Below are 26,415 nucleotides of genomic sequence, written 5' to 3'. Positions count from 1 at the left end.
GACTGTCACAGCCATGTCAACATCACCCAGAAGCAAAGGAATGTGACTGTCATTAACCAGTGTTTTCTCAGTCCTTAGCCTTAGCTGACACTTTTGTCAGAGACTGGGAAAAGTATTTGCTGCTGTTTCCTTCCTCCCAAGTCCCCATCTTCATCCTCTGCCTCTAAAGCAGAAGACATCTTCTAATGTCTTGAAAAAATTTATTTTTGCAGAGTCCTTGCTGAACCAAAGAAATTATTACGATAGCCTTCACAACCCTTCTGTAATGAGCTTTTGGAGCCCGCCATCAATGTGTGTTAATACTGTGGATTCAAAATATCAATATAAAGCTAAACTGAAGAGCTGAATCAAAATGTAAGACTGCCTTAAAATTTACAGTAAAGGCCTCCACTCACTCCTGCTAACACAGGTATTAGCATCAGCTAGAAAAAGGTAGCAAGTTCATTAACTGGGAACTTTTCAGTAGCAGTTACAAGCTGTCACTCCCTCCCTGCTTCCTCCCACATTCAGGTGGTCCCAGGCAACCTATGGGGACTGGACCCCCAAATGTCCCCTAAAATGGGAGCACCTTTAGCTGGGAAAGGATGTGCCCAGCCAAGTCAGAGCGTGCAGTGAAGCCACATAGCAGCTTCTGTTAGCAAGGGCTCTCCACCCATCAAGTATGCTTCTCTTGGGGAGGGGGGAAATGGAGAAGGAGAGATAAAAACATCACCTGTTTTTATCTCCAGGTATCTTCTGTTTTTATCCAGCAAGGATAAATTTATTTCCTGTTTTTATCCCATAAGGACTTTGGGGTACCTTAGTGATAAAAAGAGGAGTATTTCCTACAGAACCAGTCACAATGGAGCTATACAGCTGGAAACGTGTATTTATTTCTGCCTCCAAACACACAGGAGCTCTAAAACTCATGTCTTCTGCAAAACAGCTCAGAGCCAGTGGAGCAATCCTAACTGCTCCAATCTGCAGCAAGACTGAAGAGCTGCCAGGAAAACCACCTGATACCCACTGGCACACAGAGGTGCTATTATTTACTGCTCAGCAAGACCAGCAAACGATTATACTCAGCAAAGAGAAATATTTTAGCTCTAAGTAATTATTTTACCAGTGACCTTAAAATATCCCTGTTGTTAGGAGTCTTCCTCACAGAAGGCAGTCACTGTAATAGGATCGGGCAGTATGTTTCTTCATGCCAAGTCACTGAATGCTAAAATGATTTGTCATCTTTCGCCACAGGCCACTGCCTGACACATACATGCCACAGTCTAATGTCTCGCCTACTTTGACATCAAAGTGTGTTCCTTCTGCCATTGCCAATGAGAAGAAAGGCAAACAATGGCAGCAACTTATTTTCTTTCCAAGAGAGTTTTAATTAAATAAGTGGCCTCAAATAGCTTAATAGGACTAAGGCAGGGGGAAAAAACCTTTCATCATAGAATGTATTAAATCTATAAATCTTGCTTATTCTCTCACCCTGCAATTTTTTTTATTTACTTCACAGTCACATTATTTCAGTCTCTGGAGAGATTTATGGCAACATTATATGACATCTCCTGGGCTTTCACAGTCTATCACCTTTTACAGCTCCCTCTTAATGCCATGGGTCATAAAAGACTGAGTTCATCTCATTTTACAAAGGGGAAGGGAGTAGGAAGTCCTGTGCAGATCCTCCAGTCACAGAAAGGCTTTCACATGCTGAAATGCGCCATCATGAATAGGTTCATTGAGTCCTTTGGTAACAGCAACTCTGCCTATTTTGAGGGATGGATGATTTCTACATCATACCCCAGCATCCTGATTTCCCAATTCGAATCAGCAATGCAGCAAAGATGTGCTCCAGGGTGGGATCAAGGTGCAGCTAGGGCACATTCCCAAGGTTGGTGGGGTTGTCTCCGGTCTTCCCATTTAGATGTAGTCAGTGGTATTCACTGATGTGTCTTCACAGTGCAGGCTCAAAGAGATCACTCTTTTGAAGAGAAGTTTCAGAGAAAAATGCTCCCTCTTGTCCATCCCATTTTGGGGACAGGAAGTAAAATGTAGAAAACTGGAGGTGCCAGCCAAACCATGGCAAGCTTCTTCATTCAAATGAAAGGGGTCCTTCCGATGGCAAGTGGCGTTATAATTATAGACCAGAAAAGAGCAAGATCAGCAGCTGCTGCTGCTGCTGCTGCTTGTGTTTGTTCCCTCTGTAACTGACAGGACAGAGTACTTGGCAAAAACAGTCTTCCAGAAGTGGAAAGACATTTTAACCCCTGTTCTTGTCAGTCCACTCCTCCTGCTCGGCAGCAGCAACCCCTTGCTTCAGGTTAAGGGAAGAGCAAGGTGACTATTGCAGACTGAAGGGGACTTTGTCTGGGACGTCTGAGAAAGAGGAAGGGTCCCGGATTTGCCTTCGGGCTTGGATTGCTGAATCAAAATAGCAGGTCAGTGGATACAGCATGAGCTTAATATGGTTTTATAGTTGGCTTAACTCAAATCTCTCTCACTCACTTTCTCTACTATGCCATAAACAAGAAATAAGGTGATACAATGAGAAGGGGTAGGTCTGCGCAAAGGCACTATTTATTTATACATTCTGTAATGTGCCTTTCATGGTCAGTTAGGAAACACTGGTGGCTGTTATTTTTTACTGTGGTTTCTCTCTGAATCCTGATGCATCCTGAAATTTTCAGCCAGGCAAAAATCCCATTTACAGTTGGGGTCATTATTAGAAGGGGGGAAAAGAAACTTTTGTTTTTAGGTGTTTATGCCTAAAGGCTTCTGTTGATCTTAGAAATAGTGGAGTAATATATAACTCACATTTCAGCCTGTGCTTGAGAAAGTTTCAGAGAGGGAGCAGACACTGCGCAAAAGGAAAAGCAGCATCATAGATATGAGCCAAAGTCCCTGTAGGCATAAAATGGGCATAACTTGTGTTATGTCCTCAAAACTCACAAATCTGTACCAGCAGAAAGCCTAGCCCTGTATCTGTTAATGAAGTTAAGGGCAACACGATTAATAAGAAGGTCTTTCATGACACCAGTGCCTGTGGTATCTAATCTAACGCTCTGTCCTTCTTTGGTCTGGCCAAAACAGCACTCAGGCAGGAATGTGCTGGGGGGCATCATTATGCTTTGCTCTTCCTGTCAGTCTCAGTTGTAGCTTTTTAATTTCCTGTGACCATGAGTAATGTTGGAAGGACTCTCAATCAACGTGCTGTCTGTGAACCAAGGGCTTGGGACCACCGTGCAAGAACCAGACCCAGCACAAGGCTTTACGCCAAAACTTCCCATTGTGGGGCCAGGGGGGGCTGTACCCAAGAGGTTTTAGTGGTTCCCAGAGAAAAAAAAACACAGGTGCAGATTTAAATCTGTGTTTGCTATGTTGTGAAATCTAATCAGACAGTCACACAGCTGTCTTTCATAGATTCATATAGTCAAAAGGGTTCTTAAATCACCTAATCTGACTTAATGTGTATTTTAGGACATTACATTACCCTGAAGTCCCTATATGAACCCAATGACAAATGTTCAATAAGCATTTGCTTAGCAGGAAGATAAAACACAGTGCATCACAGACAAGGCAGGGCAAGAAAACCAAGGCACCAAGGCCTGAAACTGCTGCAACAATCCTACTCTTCTTCGCCCCATTTCAGAGGTCCAGCGCCTCCCAAGCTGATGTGAAGAGTTTCTGTTTACAGTCAAGGGCATTGAGTAAAGTGCTAAGAGAGATGGCTGGAATCTGATTAAGTGAAACATAATTGCTTGAATCAAGCAGGCAAATTGCACTTCTTGGAGAAAACTTCTCTCCCAGTCTAATGGGGGGAAATATTCTTAATCCTGAATCCTATTATCATTACAGCTCTGCAGTTGTAGCCAAAACCCATTCACTAGGCCATGCAAGACAAGATTTGCTGCAGCTCTGTAGAGCAGGTGGATCCATTTTGTCCGATTCAGCTACTGGCCAGTTTCTGGCACCATCCGGTCACTGATGTCTGGGAGGATGACTCCTTCCTGAACCCCATATGCAGAAACTGAGAGCCATGGATTTGACACTAATCACTGCCTTCCTGCAGAGCTGCAGATTCTGTGAGGGTGCTGCAAGCAATCCTGTTCCCTCCATGGCCCACGACAGAAGGGACTGGACAGAAAGTTTCACAGATGCCCAGATATCATGGGAGACCAGCAGAGCCACTCAGCCCCAACCCTGTATGTCCCAGCTATGTGAATTATTTCTGAAGGTCATCTTTTGTCCAACTATCTGCTCTCATCTTAAAGATCCTAAACCACAGCATGTCTATCCAGTCCCCTGTTCAGATATCTGGTTGCCCCCACAGTTAGCAATTTATGTTTTACTTCAGACTGCATTTGTCTAACTTCATCTTCTAATCATTGCACTGTGTTTTGCTGGGGGTCTGGGTTCCTGCCAGGCTATAAGCCCTCACACTACCAGATCTAAGTCCCTACACACAGGCAGTCCCACTGGAGGTTTCCATTACAAATTGGATATTAATGGGGAGATAGAGACATGCTTCTTGACGGTATGGCTTGAACACACAAACTCTCCAGCATCAATGGGCAAGGACTAAAGCCTCCTACAGTGATCCCAGAAAACTCAGTGTATTGTTAAGAGTATTTTTTTACCCCATTCCTCCCCTATAGCCCAGCCACAGGCTTCTCCCATTGTTTACAAAGCCCCACTTCTGGGGAAATCTCTGCTTCAATTTTCTTAAGCGTTGCATTCTGACCACAGGCTTTTTAGCAGACAGAACTGCATTTCTGCATGCCAGTCAGCCAGTTTGGCTCCTGAATTGAACTTTTTGGAGTTCAACAATGACAACAAAAAATTTAAAGGCCCATGCCAAGTCTCAGAAACAGGAAAACTATCATTTGGATGCTAAAGAATAAAACCCATGCATCTTAAAAAAAACAATAACACAAAAAAAATCTCTGAGCCCACGCTGGCAAACCTCAAGCAGCCATTCTGCAGATGAGAAGAGACAGTCTGTCAGCAATAGAAGGCTTATGGTGTCTTTTCCCTGCTGATTCCCTTGGTGACTAAAAGAAAAAGTGGCACTTTTACAGCTGAATTGTAATGGCTTGCTTTGTGCTCTGCATCAGAGACACAGACAAGTTGCATAAAATATTATCAAACTATCTATTAACTAGGTGTTCAGATTTTTTTTCTGAGAGTAAATGACCTACAGTGGCATCAAGAAAGTATAGACAAGAATCGTATTTATGATATACAATAACTACCTTGAGGCTATGTCCTTGTCTTATATACTCCCTTTCTTGCATTGCTGTACAAAACTACTTTCATCCACATTTGGAGTTGGGGCTTTTTTTTGTAGGCACATAAAAGTTCCTGTAGCATCTCCCTACACAGGGTAAGCAAGTAACAAACCCAACATAAAATATTTACCTGTATACTTTTAGTACTGCTTTAATTACAGTGTCATATGCTGCCTACCTGAGCAACCCTGTGGCTTTTTTTGCATGGCCGTGCAATGCTGAGGTATTGATGAGTATGTCTAGCTGCCAAGCTGAGAAATAACAGGTTTCCCCAGCTGATCTCAGCTGCTGTCGCAACTGTTAATGAAAGAGTCAGTCTCCAAATCTCATTTGGTTTTAGATGAGTATAATTAGCAAAGCCAGCTAAAAGTACTGGCTGGGGAGGAAGGTGCATTTGTGGAATTTAGCTTTACTTCTCTTGCTGGAGTGCTGACAAAGTTTTGAAAAAGAATTCAAGCAAATTTACTTCTTTTTCTATACTCACACTGGACTGGAGCAAACTAAGAGTAAGCAGAGGTTTCAGAGGTGTAACATGTCTCTGCCGCTGCCACCCAGGCAGGTGGCCACATTTGGTGCCAGCTGTTGCTTTTGGGTGGTCTTTGAGGTAAAGCCCAAATGCAGCCTTGTCTCCATCAATCTGCAGGTCTCAACAGGGCTTGTAACTGCAAGATTTTTGTTTCTCCCTCTCTTTCTATACATATAAATACACACAGCATGTATTTATGTATACATATACTAATATATGTGTATATGTGCATGTATATCTATGTATCTATCTATACAAGGTGCATTCAGGTTAGGATACACTGTCTAAAATGTTGTTGGTTTCCTGCTTCTCTTCTACTGTTTCTAGGCACAGCCTGCCAAGACGATGACAGTCACTTATTCCAGCAAAGTAGCAAATGCCACTTTCTTTGGATTTCACAGATTACTCCTAAAGTGGAAAGGCAGCATCTACAAATTGCTGTACAGAGAATTTATTGTTTTTGCTACTCTTTACACAGCGATAAGTGTATTATACAGGTACACTCTTTCCAATTCACATCTCATTAAATGTTATACTGAAGCTTCACACTTCGTACTATTAGGCTGATGAATGATGATGGGGGGGGGGGGGGGGGGGTACTCCATAATAATTGTCTTTTCCTTGGACCTTTTCTAATGTCCTTTCCTTTCCACATTTACTTTAATGTTCCAGAGAAAACATATAGGGTATAAATAAAATACTGTCTATTGTATTCAGCGGATTCTACTTTCAGCCCAGCATTGAGCTCTACTGAAGTAAGGCTAAATAAACACCCATAGCTAACCTATGTTATATAGCTTTTATTGTTCTGATGTTGAGTTGGTGGCAGCGAGCATGCCTCTCTGCTTTAAATTATAAGTATAGACCCTTCGTTGTACTTGAAGAACTGTGTTTTCAGTTGTTCAATGGTAATTTCTTTAACAACCCTGAAAGGTAGTAATTTGTGAGCCAGGTTATATAGTCAGGAAAAGCAAAGTTTTGCTTAAAGCTAGGACGGCATGCAAACTTTATTTTTAAGCTTGCAGAGAACCAAGCAAAACTGCATGGAAACCAGACGTGGCTATTACCTGTGTGTCACCCAGCATCTGGGAGGGTGATGTTAGAAGGAAAGTTGCTTCTTCCACCAAGGTGTGAGTTAAACACCTGTATGATAGATGCAATGCATCACTTAGTACAATGAAACTTTCAGTTGATGAAGTACACCACACAGAAGTATCAAAATCATGACTCAGCTCTTACCTTGATCTGTAATTAGACTTCAGTGTTTGTTTTTTATGTGAAGCAAGGAGAAAATGAGCTTCAGTTTCTCTGTGATTAATCACTAATTTTCCAAACAGTTCAGTAATCTATACTTGTAAACTCAGAAAGAAGATTACGGCATTAATATGTAAAGAAACACCAGGCTCGTACATTTATTTAAATTAATCTAGTTTTGCTGAAATGTTAGGCAATTAAATACCATGGTAAATACACCATGGAAAGCCTTCTATATGCGCTGCAGGCTTTATTGCACAACTGTAAGGAAAACCCACCAAATATTTGTCATGTGTTCCTTTTATATGAAATCCAAGAATAACTGTAATACTCAGCTATACAAATAAAATAATTGTTTATATTTAAGCTTGTTGTATTTCATTAGATATCTTTCTCCATGTGCAGAAGCTGCCACGCTCCACTCATTTTCTATTATCTGGTGAATATTTTCCTCACTGCAAAATAAATACAGTTGTTGTGGCTTTATTCTTGTGGAAAAGAGAAGTTTCATAGGAGTAAGAGTAAAAACTGCTGCAACAATGTAGCATTTTCAAATAAGAGCAATTACAGATTGGTAACCTTTTGCAATTCAAGCCGACCTGTGTTTATTAAGCAGCCCTCTGAAAAATGAGAGCAAGCTGTACTTGCAGACTTGCGCTTACTACTGTCATTGGTCTGTATGAGATAGCAAGCTAATTCTCCAGGTGTATTGATCCTAATTATCAGTGCCAGTCAAATTAGCCACGAGAAAACTGCAAAGAGCAGGGAATAATATTATCTTCTCCTACAGGTTCTTTATTACATGCCAAAAGTGTGCAACACTTTACCTTTAAGAATTCTCTTGAAGACATTAGCCAAGATTGCTCCCGATTGAATGTACCTGATTATTTATTTGCACTTTGTAGCTAGTGTCAAAATATTATGAAAGGACAGATACATTTTATTTTTGCTGCAGATTTTTTCTTACAGGTAGCCAAAAACGGTTCTTTGAAAAATTATCAATTTACTGTGACAAATATGCTGAACAAATCCCAGTAACTTTTGTGCTTGGTGAGTACTGCTTACATGTGAAATTATTCTCCAATGCTGTCTCTGTTCAGGCATTCTATGTATGTCCGTGCATGGAAGCATATCAGAGCTGAGGGGCATATGGGATGTCAGAGGCTCACAATAAATCATCAGCTTCCAACAGGTCTCCTTAAATTCAAGTTGCTTTTCTCACATCAACATTTATGCTCATGTTCTTAATATACCAACAAAAGAGTAAAGTTTCCATAGATATATACACGTGTATGTATATGTATATGTATGTATAGTGCCCACTAACACTGATACATTGTGCCTGATCTTTCAAAGCACTAAATACACTCAGGGTTTACTACAGAAGAGGAAATTTGGAAGTTCATGCGTATGAGATACTCAGCTGGAATGGGCCATTAAGTTGCAGTGTCTATTAAATAATTAGCATTGATTGCACCCTGAGTTTTGGCATGACTTACTGCATTTATTCTGGGAAATGTAGCAGCTTAGTGATATGAATAACACTATGCAAAGTAAATCAAAGTAACCTAAACAGAAATCCCGATAGGCACTGGACTTTTGTTTTTTCCCTCTAACCCTCAGGTTTCTACGTTACTTTGGTGGTGAATCGCTGGTGGAACCAGTTTGTGAACTTACCGTGGCCAGATCGATTGATGTTCCTCATCTCTAGCTGTGTCCAGGGCAGAGATGAATATGGGCGCTTGTTAAGGAGGACTCTCATGCGTTACGTGAATTTAACGTCTCTGCTGATCTTTCGCTCTGTGAGCACAGCCGTGTACAAAAGGTTTCCCACAATGGACCATGTGGTAGGAGCAGGTACTGCTGAGTCCTTCTCCCCAAAATGTCTTTCCTTTCCCTCAGAGGTGGGGCACAGGGAGGGAAGGAGCCAGACCAATTTTTTCTTTCCTCTTTGGCCCCATGTGTGCCTCATACTAACCCATGTCAAAGGTGCCACTTTTTTTGTCAGTGGCTTAAATGATGTGCCTTTAAGTGTGCATCTTTAATGCTCTTGTAGTTTTCATCTAGTGACACTATAGAAATCAAACAAGTTTAAGGCTCTTGCATGGATCTGGTCTCAGACATCATGGAGGCAATAGGCCTGCCCCAAACACACAGGCATATGGAGCAGGTACAACATCCTCCAAAGTGTGAAAAATAATGTAGTTGCGCTGTTATGTGATGCATTAGTAATGGTAACTTGTTATGTGGCATTGCCTCGGTGCCCAGGATATCACCTTGTCCTGAATATCAGAGGCTGGTCTCCACAGGCACTTCACAAGTACAACTTTATCTCAATTATTTGTAAGTAGATTGCATAGGTCATAGATTTATTGTGATACACTTGAAAACCCCTAACCCCAAGGGCATTTTCTTTTAATTTACAACCTCACCTTAAGCTTAGTTTTTCAGGGATAAATATACTAAGTATTAAGCATGTTGTTATTTTCTGTTTGTTTTGATAACACAGGGAGTGTGATGATGGGGAAGAGAGTTCAGTCGTGTAAGACTTTGTTTGTCTATGAAGGACTGACCACTGAGTATTTAAAGGCAAGGTGTGATGCCATGCTTTCTGACTGGCTTGGTTAGTCAGGGGTAGGACACTAGCACAGACATGTGGGGATATGTTCCAAATAGGAGAAGTCAAACATTTTTTACTGAACATCTTGCATTTCTTAAAATTATTTAACTTGACAAAGACTAGTAAGTAAAGTTCTAGCAAGTTAAAATATACAGTGTGTATATACACATACACGTTTCAAATACATGTGAGAAACTTTGGATATTAAAAAAAAAAAATCCAAGCAAGATACAGAATGCACTGACCTTACAGGAAAAAATCACTTATGTTGGATTCAGTTGGATTTTGAAGTTCTCTTCCTTGTGCTGTTCAACAAAACTGTTTACCTGAACCTGTGAGAGGTCAAGGAAGCTTCTGTCACTCTCCCCAGCAATCTGTTTCTAGCACACACTGGAAAATTACAACATTTCTAGGAAGCTAATCCAGCTCTGCCTCCCTATTGCTAAAGACAATCTGTTCCAAAAGAGACAAAATGTCGCAGTGTTGTACAAAAATTGTAGACTGGAAAAAAAGTTTTGTTTTGTTTTTTAACAGTAGAAAATATTCTACTATAAACTGTATAAGTATTAATAGTGTAGTCAGCTCTGTGGATTTCAGTACTTATTCTGTAGGTTTTAATACATATTGTGCCACAGAATTTTTGTTGATGCAGTACTGAGTACCTGAGGGTATATTTTACTCCTATTAACATCCAGTGATTAAGACAGTACTCTGCAATTATCCCCTCCCTAGCTCCCTATGGCATTACATATCAGACTGCATGGGAATGCAACATTTAATATGAACGTGAGTGGCAGAATCTAATACTTACAGCACAGTCATCATTGAAACAACTTGTGCCAATTTTGCGTTTCACTATCAAACTGAGAACTGCCACAGCATAACTATTGCTACACATTTTCCTTCTCAGCAAATGAACTGCTTAAATTCATAGATGTAAAATCTGAGAACAGTATCATTATAATCCAGTCTGACTCATCCATAACACAAGACATAAAAGCTTACTCACAACATTCTTTATCATGGTGCAATTTCTGACTGAGCTGTAATACCTTCTAGGAATATAACCTGCCCTGATTTAAAATTCAGCTGGGTATAATGGAGACTACATTGACATTCACAAGGGTGAACTTGCTGTTGAAATGTGAAATTTTATTCTCAGTCTAAACTTGCACAGAGTCATCTAATCACTGAATTTTGTAATGGGTTTAGGTTATTCTTTTCTTAATTAGATTTTGTCTCAATAGCTACCTGTTAGCAGAGTGTATAAAGGCTTGAATAAACTTAGGAGCTTCACCTTCTGTAGTATCTCCCTACAAGGGATGGTCTTCAGTGCTGGATCTTCCTTGTAACTCTTTTCTAAAGTATTTTTCATTTTTTGCCATTCTTTATGGAGTTGTAGGCAGTAGATGTATGTAGATTCATGACGTTATGATGATGAGTACTGTGGCACGTATGCTGTAAGCACCAAATGCCTAGCAGCAGTCCCAAGCGTACCAATCCTGTGGCTGCAAGGTACAAGAGGGAAATTGGATGCTCAAGAATGTGAGTCTTAAAAAACATGAGTAATGAATCAGCAGCTGGGCAGAGAGCAGCCCAAAACAGCTAATAGGAAATGCTGAAGAGAAACATGAGGCGTGAGCCCAACTACATGAATACGTACGGATGGCTGAAATTTGCAGTACCAAACCCTCTACTGGAATGAAGTACCTAAGTTAATTCTTTCCCACGCAGCACAGAAGCAGAAAGTGAAACTTTCATCTGCTTGATCATTGTCGGTACTCTCTGGAGATGTGGGAGATGACTGCTGTTCAGTTCCTTCTCTAACCCCTAGTCTTCAGAGTATTTGATGTGGATACCCTGACCCAGTCTTGTCTCAGAACAGAACAGGACAGAACAGAACAGAATCATCTAGGTTGGAAAGGACCTTGAAGACCATCTAGTCCAACCATTAATCTAGCACTGACAGTTCCCAACTACACCATATCCCTAAGCGCTATGTCAACCGGACTCTTAAACACCTCCAGGGATGGGGACTCCACCACTGCCCCGGGCAGCCCATTCCAACGCCTAACAACCCCTTCTGTAAAGAAATGCTTCCTAATATCTAGTCTAAACCTCCCCTGGCACAACTTGAGGCCATTCCCTCTTGTCCTATCGCTTATTACTTGGTTAAAGAGACTCATCCCCAGCTCTCTGCAACCTCCTTTCAGGTAGTTGTAGAGGGCGATGAGGTCTCCCCTCAGCCTCCTCTTCTCCACACTAAACAACCCCAGTTCCCTCAGCCACTCCTCATAAGACATGTGCTCCAGACCCTTCACCAGCTTCGTTGCCCTTCTCTGGACACGCTCAAGTCATTCAATGGCCTTTTTGGAGTGAGGGGCCCAAAACCGAACCCAGTCATCGAGGTGCGGCCTCAGCAGTGCCAAATAAAGGGGTAAGAGCCCTTCCCTGTCCCTGCTGGCCACGCTATTGCTGATACAAGCCAGGATGCCATTGGCCTTCTTGGCCACCTGGGCACACTGCTGGCTCATGTTCAGCCAGCTGTCAATCAACACCCCCAGGTCCCTCTCTGACTGGCAGCTCTCCAGCCACTCCTCCCCAAGCCTGTAGCGCTGCTGGGGGTTGTTGTGGCCCAAGTGCAGCACCCGCCATTTGGCCTTATTGAAACTCCTACAGTTGGCCTGAGCCCATCGCTCCAGCCTGTCCAGATCTCTCTGCAGAGCCTCCCTACCCTTGAGCAGATCAACACTCCCACCCAACTTGGTGTCGTCTGCAAACTTACTGAGGGTGCACTCGATCCCCTCGTCTAGATCATCAATAAAGATGTTAAACAGGAGTGGCCCCAAAACCGAGCCCTGGGGGACACCACTCGTGACCAGCCGCCAACTGGATTTAACTCCATTCACCACAACTCTTTGGGCCTGGCCATCCAGCCAGCTTTTTACCCGGTGAAGCATGTGCCCATCCAAGCCTCAAGCAGCCAGTTTTGCCAGGAGAATGCTGTGGGAAACGGTGTCAAAGGCCTTACTGAAGTCAAAGCAAACTACATCCACAGTCTCAAACCATTCAGTTTTGACGGGAGAACTGAATACTCTTCTAATCACTTGAGGGAGAGCAAGAGTGACTTATTCCAGCCAGGCTTGTGTTCTCATCAATAATTTTCCCATCAGATCACTCTGGCTGACACTGTTCACATTAGTGTCCTTTGATTCTTTATTGATTGCATCTCATGTCAAGCTTCTCATACGTTCACAAGGATTCAGTGCCCTGTCATTCCTTAGATCATCCTTTTCAACATCTTGGCACAGTATTTGCCAAATATTTCCAGTTTTCTGGAACTGCTCCAGTCTTCCAGTGCTTGTCAAAACCAGAGTTACTGTTCAGAGAGTCCCTCAGTTAATTCTCTGAATACTCTTGAATAAAAATAGTATGACCATATTTAGAAACCATTTAATTTTAATAACTGAGGTTTGATATCCTTCCCTGTATTTGATGGAATATAAAGTGTTTCTTTACTGCTGCAATAATAGCAAGTGGTTCTGAACTGCATGTTGTTGCCATAACCTTCACCAGCAATAAGAGCAATCCAGACTTGTTTAATATTTTCTGTGATAAGAACACTAGGCATTATTAATATCCATCAAAAACAATATTTAGTTGATATAAACATGTACACCTTAACTTTTAAAATAATGACAATTTAAATGTTATTGTTAAAAGAACAAGGCGTTGTTGAGCTTTTCTGGACAAAAAGTTACCCAGTTTCAGTGGAGAGCTGAACTGATCCTTGGAGCTTTGCTGTTCTTTGTGACCCCCTCAGGCTGTGTCCTTCCAGATAATGACTTCCCAGAGCCTCTCAAAGTGACTTGCATCCAGTGTTTACTCCAGACTGTCAATTTTCTGATACTCTGGCCATTTCAGCCTGATAGAAACATCTTTTCCTGTCCCATAATGAGCAGGTTGGCCAGCCAAAAATCAAAGGCAGCCTGAAAGTCTGACTTTTAGGAGTCAGGAGTCGTGACTAGCAGGTCAATTTGTCTGCTTGCCTGATTATTTCTGTGTGGTTGATTATGAGAGCTGGCTGCAAACTGCCCAGGGATCTTCTAAAAGCTGCATCTTATTCTGTTCTCAAATTCCATGGTACTGCAGGAGTACTGTGTCTTGCTACTGAACTTTTCCTCTTCCACAGAATTTTCTGTCTTGTCCTTGTGTTCCTTCTCAGTAGTTGCAGCATTTCATACCTCCTGTGTTGACTTGTTGCAACTGTACAGCAGTGGCATTTTCTTCAACAACAGAATATTTAAGAAGGTCACTGTGTTTAACAAATCTCCTTTTACCTTATTCACATTTTTATACAAAACACAGCTGAGTTTGTGTATATTTATTTTTTTGCTGCTTCATGTATCTTTAACAATGTTAGCACCAATGGGCCAATTTTTAGTTAGTATTTGGAGACTAGAAAAAAAATCCTGTCTAATCACAATTCTCTTACTGAATTTTTATCACTTAAACTTGTAATTGATTGGCTGAGTCACTTATTTTGGGGCTGCCATGTTACTAACTTTGTCCTGTTTTGGACCTTATGTCAACACAACAAAAGAAGCCTTATAACCACCCCGGTAGGTGATACACACCTGAGAAAAAACTAAGATCCTCCAAACCTGAAGATTGCTCCAATCTCAGAAAATCCAGGATTTGGACAAAGGAAAATGTGAGGTTCCCCCTCATGAATTTTCTGGGGTTGTTTTTCTCAAAGGCTGCTTGAAAGGAGGACAACAGAGCAGAGCTTTCTTATCCAAGGGGGTAGAGGTGTTGCTCCAAAACCCAGCTGCTCCCATGCCAATCCCAGACAGCAAGCTGCTCTGATGCAGGTTTTGTCCCACACAGCACTGGCTCCCCTGCTATCTGACCTTGGACTTGCTTGCAGCAGCAGGAAGCAGGGCTTCACAAGGCCAGGGGAACTCTGCAGGAAACTTAATACCTTCCCAGCACCCCAGCAAGGCAAATTGCCAGGCAGAGAGCAGCTTCAGCCTGCAGCCCCGCAGCACGTCATCTGGCCCCATGTCCTGCTAGCAGTGGGATTTCTGTGCACAATTCCTTTTCCATCTCTTTGCACACCTTCATAACCCTGAAGAAAACATGAAACACAATCTGGCAGGGAAGTATTTCACTGGCAGAAGGCACGCTCTCTATTGAGCTCTGTTTCATGCATGCACTTGTATTCTCTGTTGCTTGCTCACTGCTTTGCAGATTTACCAAAAAAATTGTCAGAATCAGGTCACGTAACTGCCCTTACAACATATGTTGAGAAGTAGCTAAAAGCCATCTTTGCTGAAAAGTTATAGTTTCTTATTTTTCTGAAAGTAGAATATGAAACTAGAGAGTAATCTGTACAGTTCTTAGTATTATATATATCTACAATATGTCAGTGGTCAGATATGAGAACACAGTAATAACAAATTATTGCATGTATTGATGAAAAGGGATTTTGTGTAGGTAGTTATTGCAAAAAGAAGTTGTTTCAAACAAGATGTATCCTGGCAAAAAAACTTAAAAAAATAAAAGAGGCTACTAGCTAGAATTATAAATAGTGTTTTGCATAGTTCTATGCAAATATCACATAAACAGATTCAAACATATTCAAAATTTATAATATCAGTAGCACTGAAAGGGCAGAATAAATTAAGTCTTTTTTTTGGTGGGGGGTGTAAACAGGTTTTATGACAAGATATGAAAGAAAAATTTTTGATGACCTTAAGTCTCCCCACCTGAAATACTGGGTTCCATTTGTCTGGTTTGGAAATTTGGCATCGAAGGCACGAAAAGAGGGAAGAATTCGAGACAGTGTAGATCTGCAGACACTGATGAACGTAAGTAGAAAAATTATATCTACAGAAAACTAATCTGAAATTGCCATGTGGAAGCTTTTCACTTACATCATTTGATTTAGTGCACACAGCTCTCCAGTGTCACCTAAATGATCTTACTCAGGATTTATACCACTTTTCTCTGTGTAGCGATGTACACTCAAGCACACACAGCAGCAGTTTGCTGGCATTGTGTTTATATGACTAAGAAGGTGTTAACTGAAGCAACAAATTGATGAGTAAAAAATTATTGTAACATCACTGTAAATCCATATTTGTTCCATCACTGTAGGGGAAAAAAAATGAGAGTAATTTGACATTTTGAAGATTTTAGTATTGGTTTCAGGGAAGATAACCTTCCTGAATATTTCATTAAGTGGTCAAACATCCTTTTTATGATATAATATATTCTCTTTCATGTATCACTAGATTGTGGATAAGAGAGAAACAAAAGGTAATTTGTGAAGAAATACGTAATATACTAAGCATTCCAACTCCATAAACTAAGTGAATATTCAAATGTGACAATGGGGTGCTGGATGTAGTTATGGTATCAATTTGTATATACCACACTGTCGTATCTCCCTGTCCTTTTATATGTGCAAAAATTAACTGTAACAAAATATTTATCATTTAGAATTGAACCCCATGCAATTTTAGTTTGTTGGGGTTTGTTTCTTCTTTTTTTTTTTTCCCTTTAGGAGATGAATAAATACCGGTCTTGGTGTAGTCTTTTGTTTGGTTATGACTGGGTTGGAATTCCACTGGTCTATACACAGGTACTGAGCTATTATTCTTTACAAAATTCGCAACACAATTTCCAGAAAAGGGAAGCTTGGTGCAAAACATCTGTAGACTCAACCAGAGTCTCTGAGCTGTTGAACACTCATTGACTCTCATGTGATCACGGAGGCCTAGCTAAGTATTTAAGTCATATTTAATGTGGAGATGTTTTGAAGGCCTTGCATAATCTGGGAGAGGGGAGGGAAGCACTGAAATGTTTTTATGTTTCCTGGATCTTCTTCCTGGCCTGAATTATTCCAGCAGCCTCTCTGTTTGTAATACCTCTCTGCAGATTTGTAAATTATAGGGCAAAAGGCAGTCAAAGGCCTTTGGGTATGCGGTACCCTATGCATAAGATTGTATTATTGCATGATTTCAATGAAGTTCTGTTCTTTGCAGGTTGTTACTCTTGCAGTCTATACTTTTTTCTTTGCCTGCCTGATAGGGCGCCAATTTTTGGATACTGACCAAGGGTATCAGGGACATGACTTAGATCTTTACATTCCAATCTTCACACTGTTACAGTTCTTCTTCTACGCAGGATGGCTCAAGGTAAACTAGCTTTCTGGAAAGGTCATGGGGGAATCTTCCCTGGGGGGGCTGGTGAAAATGTCAGAGCCGAGGTCAAAGTGTCAGATTTGTGGCACACTATAAAATCACTGAAGATTAATGGAGTTACACCAAAGCTGAATTCAGCCCAAAGTGTCCTGTGGTCGTAAAGAAACATCATGCAATACATTTTTAATTCCACCTGACGGATCTTACAATAAGAAACAGTTGAGAACCTGAAAGAGCCCATTTTAATAGGATCAGTGCAGTCACAACTCCCCAAGGGAGTATTACTCCAGCAAGATCAGGTCCCAGGACTCAGACTATAAAATGACAGATGAAAGATTGAAAAAAATATCCTTTCTCCCACTCCGCTGGGGAGATACTGCTGCAGACCTAGCATGGGCTGAAAGGGATAGAATCATACTTTCCTCTTATGATCAAAACCAGCCTTTAGTATCTGCTGTTAACTTAATCAGATGCGGGCAATTAAAGATCTCCAGTTCCAGAGGGCTATCAAACAGTGACAGCCAATATTGGCTACAACTACCCTGCATAAAAACATTCATTAAAATAAAAGTTATAGAAGGAATTGGATGCTACCCATCAGCCCATTGATGCCTGCTCAGTTAACATATTGCCATCGATCTGATAGTTGAGTTATTAAGCCACATACCTCATGGCAGTTCTCTCCTCTGCAGTGAGCATCAAGGTGGACTAACTAGAAAAAAGTTTCAAATAAAAAGAAAATTGGTACATTAGGGTCTATGTGCATTAAGATTTCCTCTTGGGATTATTAATCATGGCTGGAAACTTAGAGCTAACTTTTCTGTCAGAATATAAATTGCACAAAACCAGCCAGTTTTAGAGCTCTCTTCTCACAGACAATTCCAAAGGGCAGAGTAGAGAAGGCAGCATATTGAGCTGGCTGATTGTGGGGGAAAGTAAAGTGCCTGCAGGGCAAGCTCCTCTAGTCCTGTGTCCTAGGAAACTCGGGGGGAAAACGGGTTTGCCACACAGGGTCCAGCCTGGAGGGAAGTGGGACAGAGAGGAAGGGAGGCTGGTACAGCTGGGGAAGCATGTTGCTCCTGCAGAAATGTGAGGCTTTATCACTAGGCAGTGTTTTACTAGCAGGTTACAAAACTGTAAGCTGTTCCTCTTAACCACTCTGCTGGTACTCCTGAGGGGGAAAGTAGCATCTCTTCTGGTTAGGCTCAGAACTTCCAGCGAACTCCTGGCTACAGCAGGTACAAGATGCCATTGTAACTGAAAAGTCTTCTACATAAGGAAATGAGAGGGAGGAGAAGCGGTTTTTAAAAGTTAATTTAATATCGGCAGTGCTCCTTCAGACTGGAGGTTTGTCCAAACTTGCAGTGCCCCTGAGTCAGAATATTTCTGTCTTGAAGGTTACAACCAGTTTCCTGCTGAGTGCATTGGGCTTTGGTTGCCAGGCTGCAGAAAAGGCCTTGAGTTATTGACTTCCAGTAACTTGGCAATTCCTCAGAAATGATGGCTAAACTGAGCTCATTCCTTGGCCTCGGGACTGGTTTGTTATACCTGCAACACAGGGGCAAAGGTTCCCATCATGTGAGACACTTCTAAATCCCCATTTTCATTATGGTAATAGATGGACCATCCAAATACAGGGCTTAGCTGTCCAGCATTACATTCCTTTCCAGAGAATAAAGTCATGTCTCACATGCCAGGACCAAGTCAATGAAGCAAAAAGCCACTGCTGGTGTTCTCTCTGTCCCAGCCCTGCTCAATTTTTTTAGCTCACGTGTCAGGTTTTGCAGTGGATGTTTGGGCGGTAATCCCCTGGTTTACACTGAGCTGTTCCAGTGTCTTCCCTGGAGAGCCGCAACGCAGTCTACGTTCTGGACCATTCCTATCGCAGCACTTCCATAGCTATACCCAAAATTTAATGCCACAGGCCAGGTCAATGAATGTGAGCAGAAGTGCCCCCATCTCCTTTTCATTCCTCCTGCCTTATGGGTGTTTTTGTCATGTTAGTCTGCTCAGCAGTTCGTTTGTTGTCTTGACCAGTGGCCTGGAAAGTGGTGGCCTGGGAGAGTCAGCAAGTGCTTACCAACTGGTACAACCTAGATGCACATGCGAATAAATAGCCAGGGAGCGACTGCCTTACTGTTATAAGTTATTTAGATCATAGCTGTTCATAGCGAGGTTCATGAGCAGGTCTGTTTAATCATATAGTCGCTTCACCCATATCCACATTAAACTGAGGACCTGGCCACTGCTCCTGTGCATGGTGCTGGGAACCACCAGGAAGGATTGGGAGGATCAGCAAGAATGTGATGGGCTTCAAAACCAGGGCTTAAAAAGACAAACAGAAGGAGAAAAGCATGAAGGGAAGAGGATATTTAACCTCAGTGTATGAAGGAACTGAGAAATAGAGAAGCAGTCTGAATTGCCTAAAGCTCTTTTTTTTTTTTTTTTTAATTTTCCTATTTTATCTGGTTTTTCTCTCCCAGCAGCTAAGAGTTTTCCCCCCACAATGTACTTTGGTGATCATGGGGATGGGGGGGCAGTCTCTGCTTGATTTTCTATTTATTCCTTGGGGTGGCACTGTACAAGGCTATGAGTAGCCAGAGGTTTCCTTTCCCCAGACTAAGGTGCTTCACCACAAAGGTGTCGCAGTTCACTGTTTGGTTGTCTTCTCCACAGGATGGGCTTCTCCCCTGCAGTTTTAATCACTTCATGTGCAGAAACCCAAACTAGCTGGATGAATTAAATAACAAACTCATATCCTGTCTCTTGGCGTTGGCTAGCATGATTCACAGCATCTACTTGAGTCAAGCTTCAGAGAGATACCATCAGCATCACCCCCGATAAAGAAGCAGGGGCTGAGGGCTGAGCTGGAGAGACAAGCTGTACTCTCTCCGCTAGACTCCAGCTGCAGGGCTTGGGAATACTGACCCAATGGGCTGGTGGAGTATTGTAGACTATAATACAATAACAGAGCCTCTAGCTGCTAAACCATTCATTTAAATCAGCCGAAGACAACAGTAAGGGAAAGTAATGACTATCTTATGTGACAATTACCATGGCCCAGACATGTCTCAATTCCCAGTAGGCCAGCTCCAACAATCATGATCGACAGCACCAACGAGGCACAGAGGTATGAATCTATAGGGAAAGCAAGATGTTCCTTCACTAGGCTGGCAAAACCATCATATGGCAGCTCAAGCTTTGATTGCAAGTGACAGGCAGGGAGAGAGAGAAAAATCCAATCCTATTTTCTCTGCGGCAGCAGTCCTGACGTGGCATGCCAAGCTCCATTCACTATCTCATTTTCCTTTCAGGTCGCTGAACAACTTATTAATCCATTTGGAGAAGATGATGATGATTTTGAAACTAACTGGTGCATCGATAGAAATTTACAGGTTGCTGTTGTTATTTCTATTTCCAGCTTTGCTGTACCATAGGTTATCATTACATTTAGTCCTATTTCTTATATTGAGGTACAAATTAAGGGCAACAAGTGTCAGCAAAACAAATTATTTTCCTGAAGGAGTACCTATGGCTGTGATCCCCAGATTTTGTTTTTACAAGCTAATGCATCTTGATTTTGGTATTTGGCATTTATGATGCCTGACTAAAGATGCAAACAACTGACCTCAAACTATAAGCTCACTTTATGCCTGGAAAAACTTGTGATGTAGGTCAATCCTGCAAAATCCAAAAGCCATCTATTCCCACATAGATAAAAACATGTTTTGCTAATCTGAATGTCTAGAGATTACAGTATTGTATGGATCTTCCTTTAAAAAAAAAAATGGCAGTGAAGATACCAAAAAGACCAAGCAGGGACCTGAACTAATAAGCGGGGCCCATACCATGGTTTATGTTGTGATGCTGCCACTCATGGCTGCCTCTATGGTCGGCACAGGAGCCAGTGTCCTCAGTGGCAGGAGCTGTGAGATGGCCAGGGTACAGATTTATTGCAGTTGCTCCCAATTCCTAAACAGCCCCTGTCTGTCATGCCATAAAGGAACCCAAAGACATGAAGAGGTCCCAATGGCACCTGCTGCTCCCCTTGCAGGTAGAGCCAAGCATAGGGTTGAGCTGCTGTTGGACCCCATGTCTGCTGGGGACCATTGAGACTGCAAAGCAGAGCCCAGGTGTTAGAGGGAGCAAGGGCAGGGCAAGCAAGCCAGCATATTAAGCAAAACAAGCAATGCAGGTACACACAGAAGTGTGAAAGGTCTTCACGGTGCCAAAGATGCTTTCTGGCTTAACACCACTTCAGGCTACTCATGCTACAGTGCCGCAGAGCCCTTTGTATAAAATATATTGGAAGGCCCTAGAACAGGATGGTCACATGCTTGGTTCTGAATGTCTTAAAATACGGACAAAGCCTATCAGAAAGCTTCTCAACCTCTGGACATTTTAAGGAGCACAACTAATACTCTACACAGACTTTCCATAGCACATGGAGGATCACATGTCCTTTTAACTAGATCATGTGTGAGGAAAGAACTTCAATCCGATGCAAATATCTCTGCAGCATAGAAGACTCATTACAATAAAATTTATGCTTTCATGAATATAGGAGGGTATAGGGGTTATATTTTATAATACTGAGTCTCTTCACAGTGCCCAGGCCAGCATACACTGTTTACTTTAAAGGGTTTCTGAAAGAAATGTTGACCCAGGGAGCACAAAGCAGATTATTTTGTATACTGTATTATGTTGAAAGTGACATAATTTATACCAAAAAATCTAAGGTCTCACTTCTGGCGGTGGATGAGATGCACATGAACTTACCAAGGATGGAGAAAGATATTTACTGGAACGATTCCTCTGCCCGGCCGCCCTACACAAAAGCAGCTGCTGATTACTGTATTCCTTCATTTCTTGGATCAACTATAGAAATGGGGTGAGTGGCACTAAGCGTCCTTAATGCCATCAGAAAGATCATCACCCCTACAGACCACATTGATTGACAGACCGTCAGTGCATGGCTGCAGGCTGTGACAATACTGTGAGCAGGGAAGATGGAAATGGGAAATGATGTTAGGACGGAGCAGACAAGCTGGTGTTGGTAGGATGATGTCTCCAGTGATCCATATGCTTATAGGAATTGCACACCCTTACCTTAAGTTACGTAATTAATAAATAAACTATGTCTGCAGGGAGGGCTTGTTGATAGGTTTGTTGGTAGTCTCTGAGCACACGACGGCACCTGAAGACAGTGACTCACTTTTCTTAATAGTTCTTTATCTACTACAGCTTCTTCATACGTCCCCCAGATAGCAAAATAGCTATTCCTTTGCTGGTTTAGCTAGCAGATGATGGCTAAAATCAGCCCAGATTTTTATGAAGATAAATGAGAAATTATCTTAAACATTGTATGACTTTTCACTGACTAATAATCTAGGCATGGAAGTGGAAGTGGTCAGATTTTGTGAAGGGATAAAGAAGAGGAGCTATTTGCAGAGATGAACACAAGGACCATCGTTATAAGGAAACATAGAAGATATAGGATTGCCCTGTGTTGTCAGGATCTATATGAGATATCAGTGATAAGCCAGTTAGCATAGAAGCTGTTGAGTTTAAACACATGCGACATGCTTTAACATAGAACAGGTCAGTAAGAGTAAATGCCACCATGCCTGAACAAATACCAGGGCAAGTAGACATTTTTACCTGAAAGATCTTTTTAAAAACTTTATAGTAGCCATTTTTTTAACTTTAAAACTTATCTCAAGTTTTCATTTTTTCCAAAATTTTCCAGCCTTTATCAAAATAAAATGTGCTTAAGTTTTTGCTTCATTTGGCCTGGAAATTGGTGTTTTCTTGGTTTTACTCCTCTTACATTTTTGCATACATTCTACTACAAAGAACAATGGCTTATATGAGTTCCCTTTATCACACACAGTCTTTTCAGAATTTATTTCCTTCTGGAAAATCTATAAAATAATCAAAAGAAAAGTAAAGAAGAAAGTAAAAAAGTAAAGAAGAAAAACTCATAGAATATAATTTATTTTACTGCAATTGCTAGGGGAAAAAAGTGGCAAAGAAGAAACATTATTAAGTCTGCAAACAATTTTTTAATAAGAAACACTTCACACAAAAAATGAAGGGGGGAGTGAATGAAAAATAGCTCTATGTTAGCCCCTGTGAAATGCAAACAGCTCTGATGTGTTGACTTTTTTATTAATTATTTTCTCCTCTGAACTGTTTCTCTGTTCATGTCTCTAAAAAAAACCAGGTAGTTCTTATGCAGATTTCAAGAACAAGGTCTAAAGTTTCCTCCAAGTCCAAAGAAAATATATAAACCTTGAGCCCAAATCCAAAGTCTTCTCCAGTCCCCTCAAGCCAACATCTGGAACAGGTTGCCTAGAGAGGTGGTAGATGCCCCAAGCCTGGAAATTTTCAAGCTCAGGTTGGACGGGGCTCTGAGCAACCTGATCTAGTTGAAGATGTCCCTGCTCATTGCAGGGGAGTTGGACTAGATGACCTTTAAAGGTCCCTTCAACCCAAACTATTCTATGATTCTATGATCTTCACCAATGCTGGATGAAGTTCCTCTGCCCCTCCAGGTTAGCATTGCCTCTCTGTGTTCCTCTCATCAGATTTGGCCTGAACTCTTTTGCCATCCTTGCCCTTAGGATAGGTAACTGGGCCAGTTTGGCTTGTCCTCTGGGGTGCACTGAGTCAGTAATGTGTACTGAATTGCCTGGCAGATGCATCAATAGTTGTTTTCATGAATCATCAAGGCTGGGCAGGAGAAGAGTACCAGGTACACGTAGGACTTTTAGACACACTGTCATGCCCCAAAAGTAAGTGAGATTTGCCATCTGAGTAATTCCAACATTTTTTGAAACCGTCACACTTCTGCTTCCATAAGTAGCTTTTTCACTGTTGTTATTTTTGCCTGAAGGATTCTGCTGAAAAAGTATCTACAGCACTGGGCAGGGTTTCTTTCTCCACTTTCCCTCACCCTAAGCACAAGCTTAATCATGTGGAGCTGCCAGAGGGCTGCAGCCCAAATATGAAATGGTGGCAGATGCCTGGCGGGATGCCCTCCCAGCCTGGTCTTTAGGAGAAGGGACACCTGGATGTGGAAAGTTTTCTGTGTGATCTGGCTGATCCAAAGGCACAGGCACTATTTCCGAGTACCCTCACCCCTTTTTCACCCCTTCCATGCCTTCCTTGGGGATACACTAGGGCCTTGGTTCCTGTGTCTTCCTGCTGAGACATTGGGATATATGTGCATGCAGACCACACGTTTTCTATACGTAAGTGACACCTACTACCTGGCTTTATTTGGCAGGCTGGCTGATACCGAATTCCTCTATGGGGAAGAGTGGCCCTGGGAAGAGGAGAAACACCGAAGACAACGTTCAGTGCTGAGAAGAGTCAAGAGATTTCTCAGTGTCCATGAGGGCCCTTCATCCCCAGCTCACCGGCGCTACAGTCGGCAGACAAGTGAGAATTCCGTGTTTTTCCCAGCAGATGAGAAGGGGCATATCAGACGGTTGCAGGAAATGCACACAAGAGGGAGACACTCTACCTCGAGCTTCAAGAGGAAACATGAAGGAGTTGACAGAAGCAACAGACTTTATAGTAGCAGAGACCTAGGACCCATAACTGAAACCTCAAGGAACGAGGCACAGTTCGGTGACAGTGACACGTCATCCGAGACAAGCAAGCCAGTTCCTGAGGTCATTATCTCTGAAGCCAAGGAGAAAGCACCTGATGTGCTGGGCAAACCAGATCTGCAAACAGAGCGCACCGCAAGCATGCCCGAAGAGAAGCTCCAAAGGAGACTAACTGAGGCAAATGTGACTCTTCTGGATGATCCATTTTTCCCCCCAGAAATGACTACATACCTCACAGGCTCTGAGGTGCATCAGTCACTTCCTACTGTGATAGGGGAGCCTGAACATGAACCCCATGGTAGTAACATAGCTGGTTTCATAACAGATCATGAGAGAAACCTTCAGCGATGGAGTTTACCGAGCTTCCATAGTCCTAGCACAGTGTCAAATGCTGACACTGCACCGCCTTTAACAGATTCTGGGACAACTTCACAACAAAAGACCTTCAGTGATGGAAATAATGTCACTTCCGCTGCTGCTCCAGAGACATTCGAGATGCAGCACTTATGGGAAAACCTGGATAGTAAAGAAACAGCCATAGTAGAATTTTCTAATGAGAAAAGTGAAAGAAAACTTTGACCGTGCTTCCCCTGGGTTTGACTGAACTTCTTGTCTTCTCCTTCAAAGTGGTTCTCACACAGATTTGCTGAAAGTGCAGACACGGTGCTCAGAAGAGTCCTGAATAAGGTCCAACAGAGGATTTGGGCATTTAAATGGGAGGCATTGTGGTGACATGCTTTAAACCACTTGGTTACTGGCTTGAAATCTGTGACCCTGTGGGGAAAACATTTATTGGGAGAACTGGGAGCCTCAGGAGTGGATGCAAACCAGCCAGCACACATGGCAGCAAGCTGTGTAGGCTCACCTAGAGGAAACACTAAGGTTATCAGAAGAGCAGAGGTGTCCACTTTGGATTTACCCTGAACACTGCTACCTTTGGCCGCTCCTTCAGATTAAAGACCATGACATCCTTGTAAGACCCACCAACAGTTCTGGTTTCTACTCAAGTGGTTAGAAAAGGAGATGCAGGCTCAATTCCCTCCTCAGCCTGGAGAGATTCAGTCCACCACCTCTCACTACCTGGAGGAATGATTGAAAAATCAGGCTCCTCGCTTGTGTGGGGCAAGAGCCTGCCCCGCTCCTGCTGAAGCTATACCACTACGTAGTGGAAAAATGAAAGGAATAAATGTTTAATTTCATTAAGAAAAATGGAAGAGACAAAACTGCTGATGAGCTAGGCATGGAAGGTCTGAGCTTTGCTCTCTTGGAGCATGTATGTGGCATACCTAATGGCTGTTTATTGTAAAACACCATTGCCAGGTGGCCTCCCTCGTGATGACACGGCTGTGGCACTCTCTCAAGAGGTAATGGAGCTGCAGGGGCCACTCTTGCGGAGATCTTCAGCTGGAAGCACACAGGCTGCAGTCATGCCAGGGAGACAACAAAATAGATGAGGACTGCTAGCAAAAATTTCTCTCTGCTTCCTACCCCTCTCCCCTGCTCCCGTGCTGCCCAGATGTACCCCACATGTTCTCCATTAACCCAAACCCAAGCCAGCATTAAATGGCTCCTGCTGTTCCAGGGGTGGCCAAGCCACCTCCCTAAACCTCCTGGTAGCAACCTGGCCTTTCAGCTGCTGTTCCTGCAAGAAGTCTCAAAAGCAGGCCCTGAAAGAAGCAGCAGCTCTTTGTTTTTAGCCCTCACCCACATCTACATGAACACAGTCCAGAGTGTGATGCCAGCATTTCCCAAAAGTGAGTATCCAAATAGATGGTCTCCCTAGACAAGGGAGAGACTGGGTAGCTCAGGGGCTGGAAAGAACAGAGAGAGGGTGAGACACAGAAAATTATGGGGGCTGCAACAGTCAGCAAGTGGCATGGACTGTATGGACAGCAAGTCCACGCAGATCTCTTGC

At 42.4% G+C, this 26,415-nt stretch overlaps 1 protein-coding gene across 1 annotated transcript; it reads left to right on the top strand.

Annotated features, from left to right (window-relative positions):
* Positions 1–2,325: 2,325 nt before the first annotated feature.
* Positions 2,326–25,548, top strand: BEST3 (bestrophin 3). The gene is made up of 10 exons (XM_074869375.1): positions 2,326–2,420; positions 6,124–6,293; positions 8,006–8,100; positions 8,674–8,907; positions 15,389–15,543; positions 16,242–16,319; positions 16,723–16,875; positions 20,196–20,276; positions 21,621–21,772; positions 24,173–25,548. The coding sequence occupies exons 2-10, from the start codon at positions 6,142–6,144 to the stop codon at positions 25,077–25,079; spliced, it is 2,007 nt and encodes a 668-aa protein (XP_074725476.1). The 5' UTR covers positions 2,326–2,420; positions 6,124–6,141; the 3' UTR covers positions 25,080–25,548.
* The last annotated feature ends 867 nt before the right edge of the window (positions 25,549–26,415 follow it).

Source organism: Strix uralensis, chromosome 5 (genome assembly GCF_047716275.1).
Source record: "Strix uralensis isolate ZFMK-TIS-50842 chromosome 5, bStrUra1, whole genome shotgun sequence".
NCBI lineage: Eukaryota > Metazoa > Chordata > Aves > Strigiformes > Strigidae > Strix > Strix uralensis.
The sequence above is the reverse complement of the archived record's forward strand: the minus strand, read 5'-3'. Positions and strand labels throughout refer to the sequence as shown.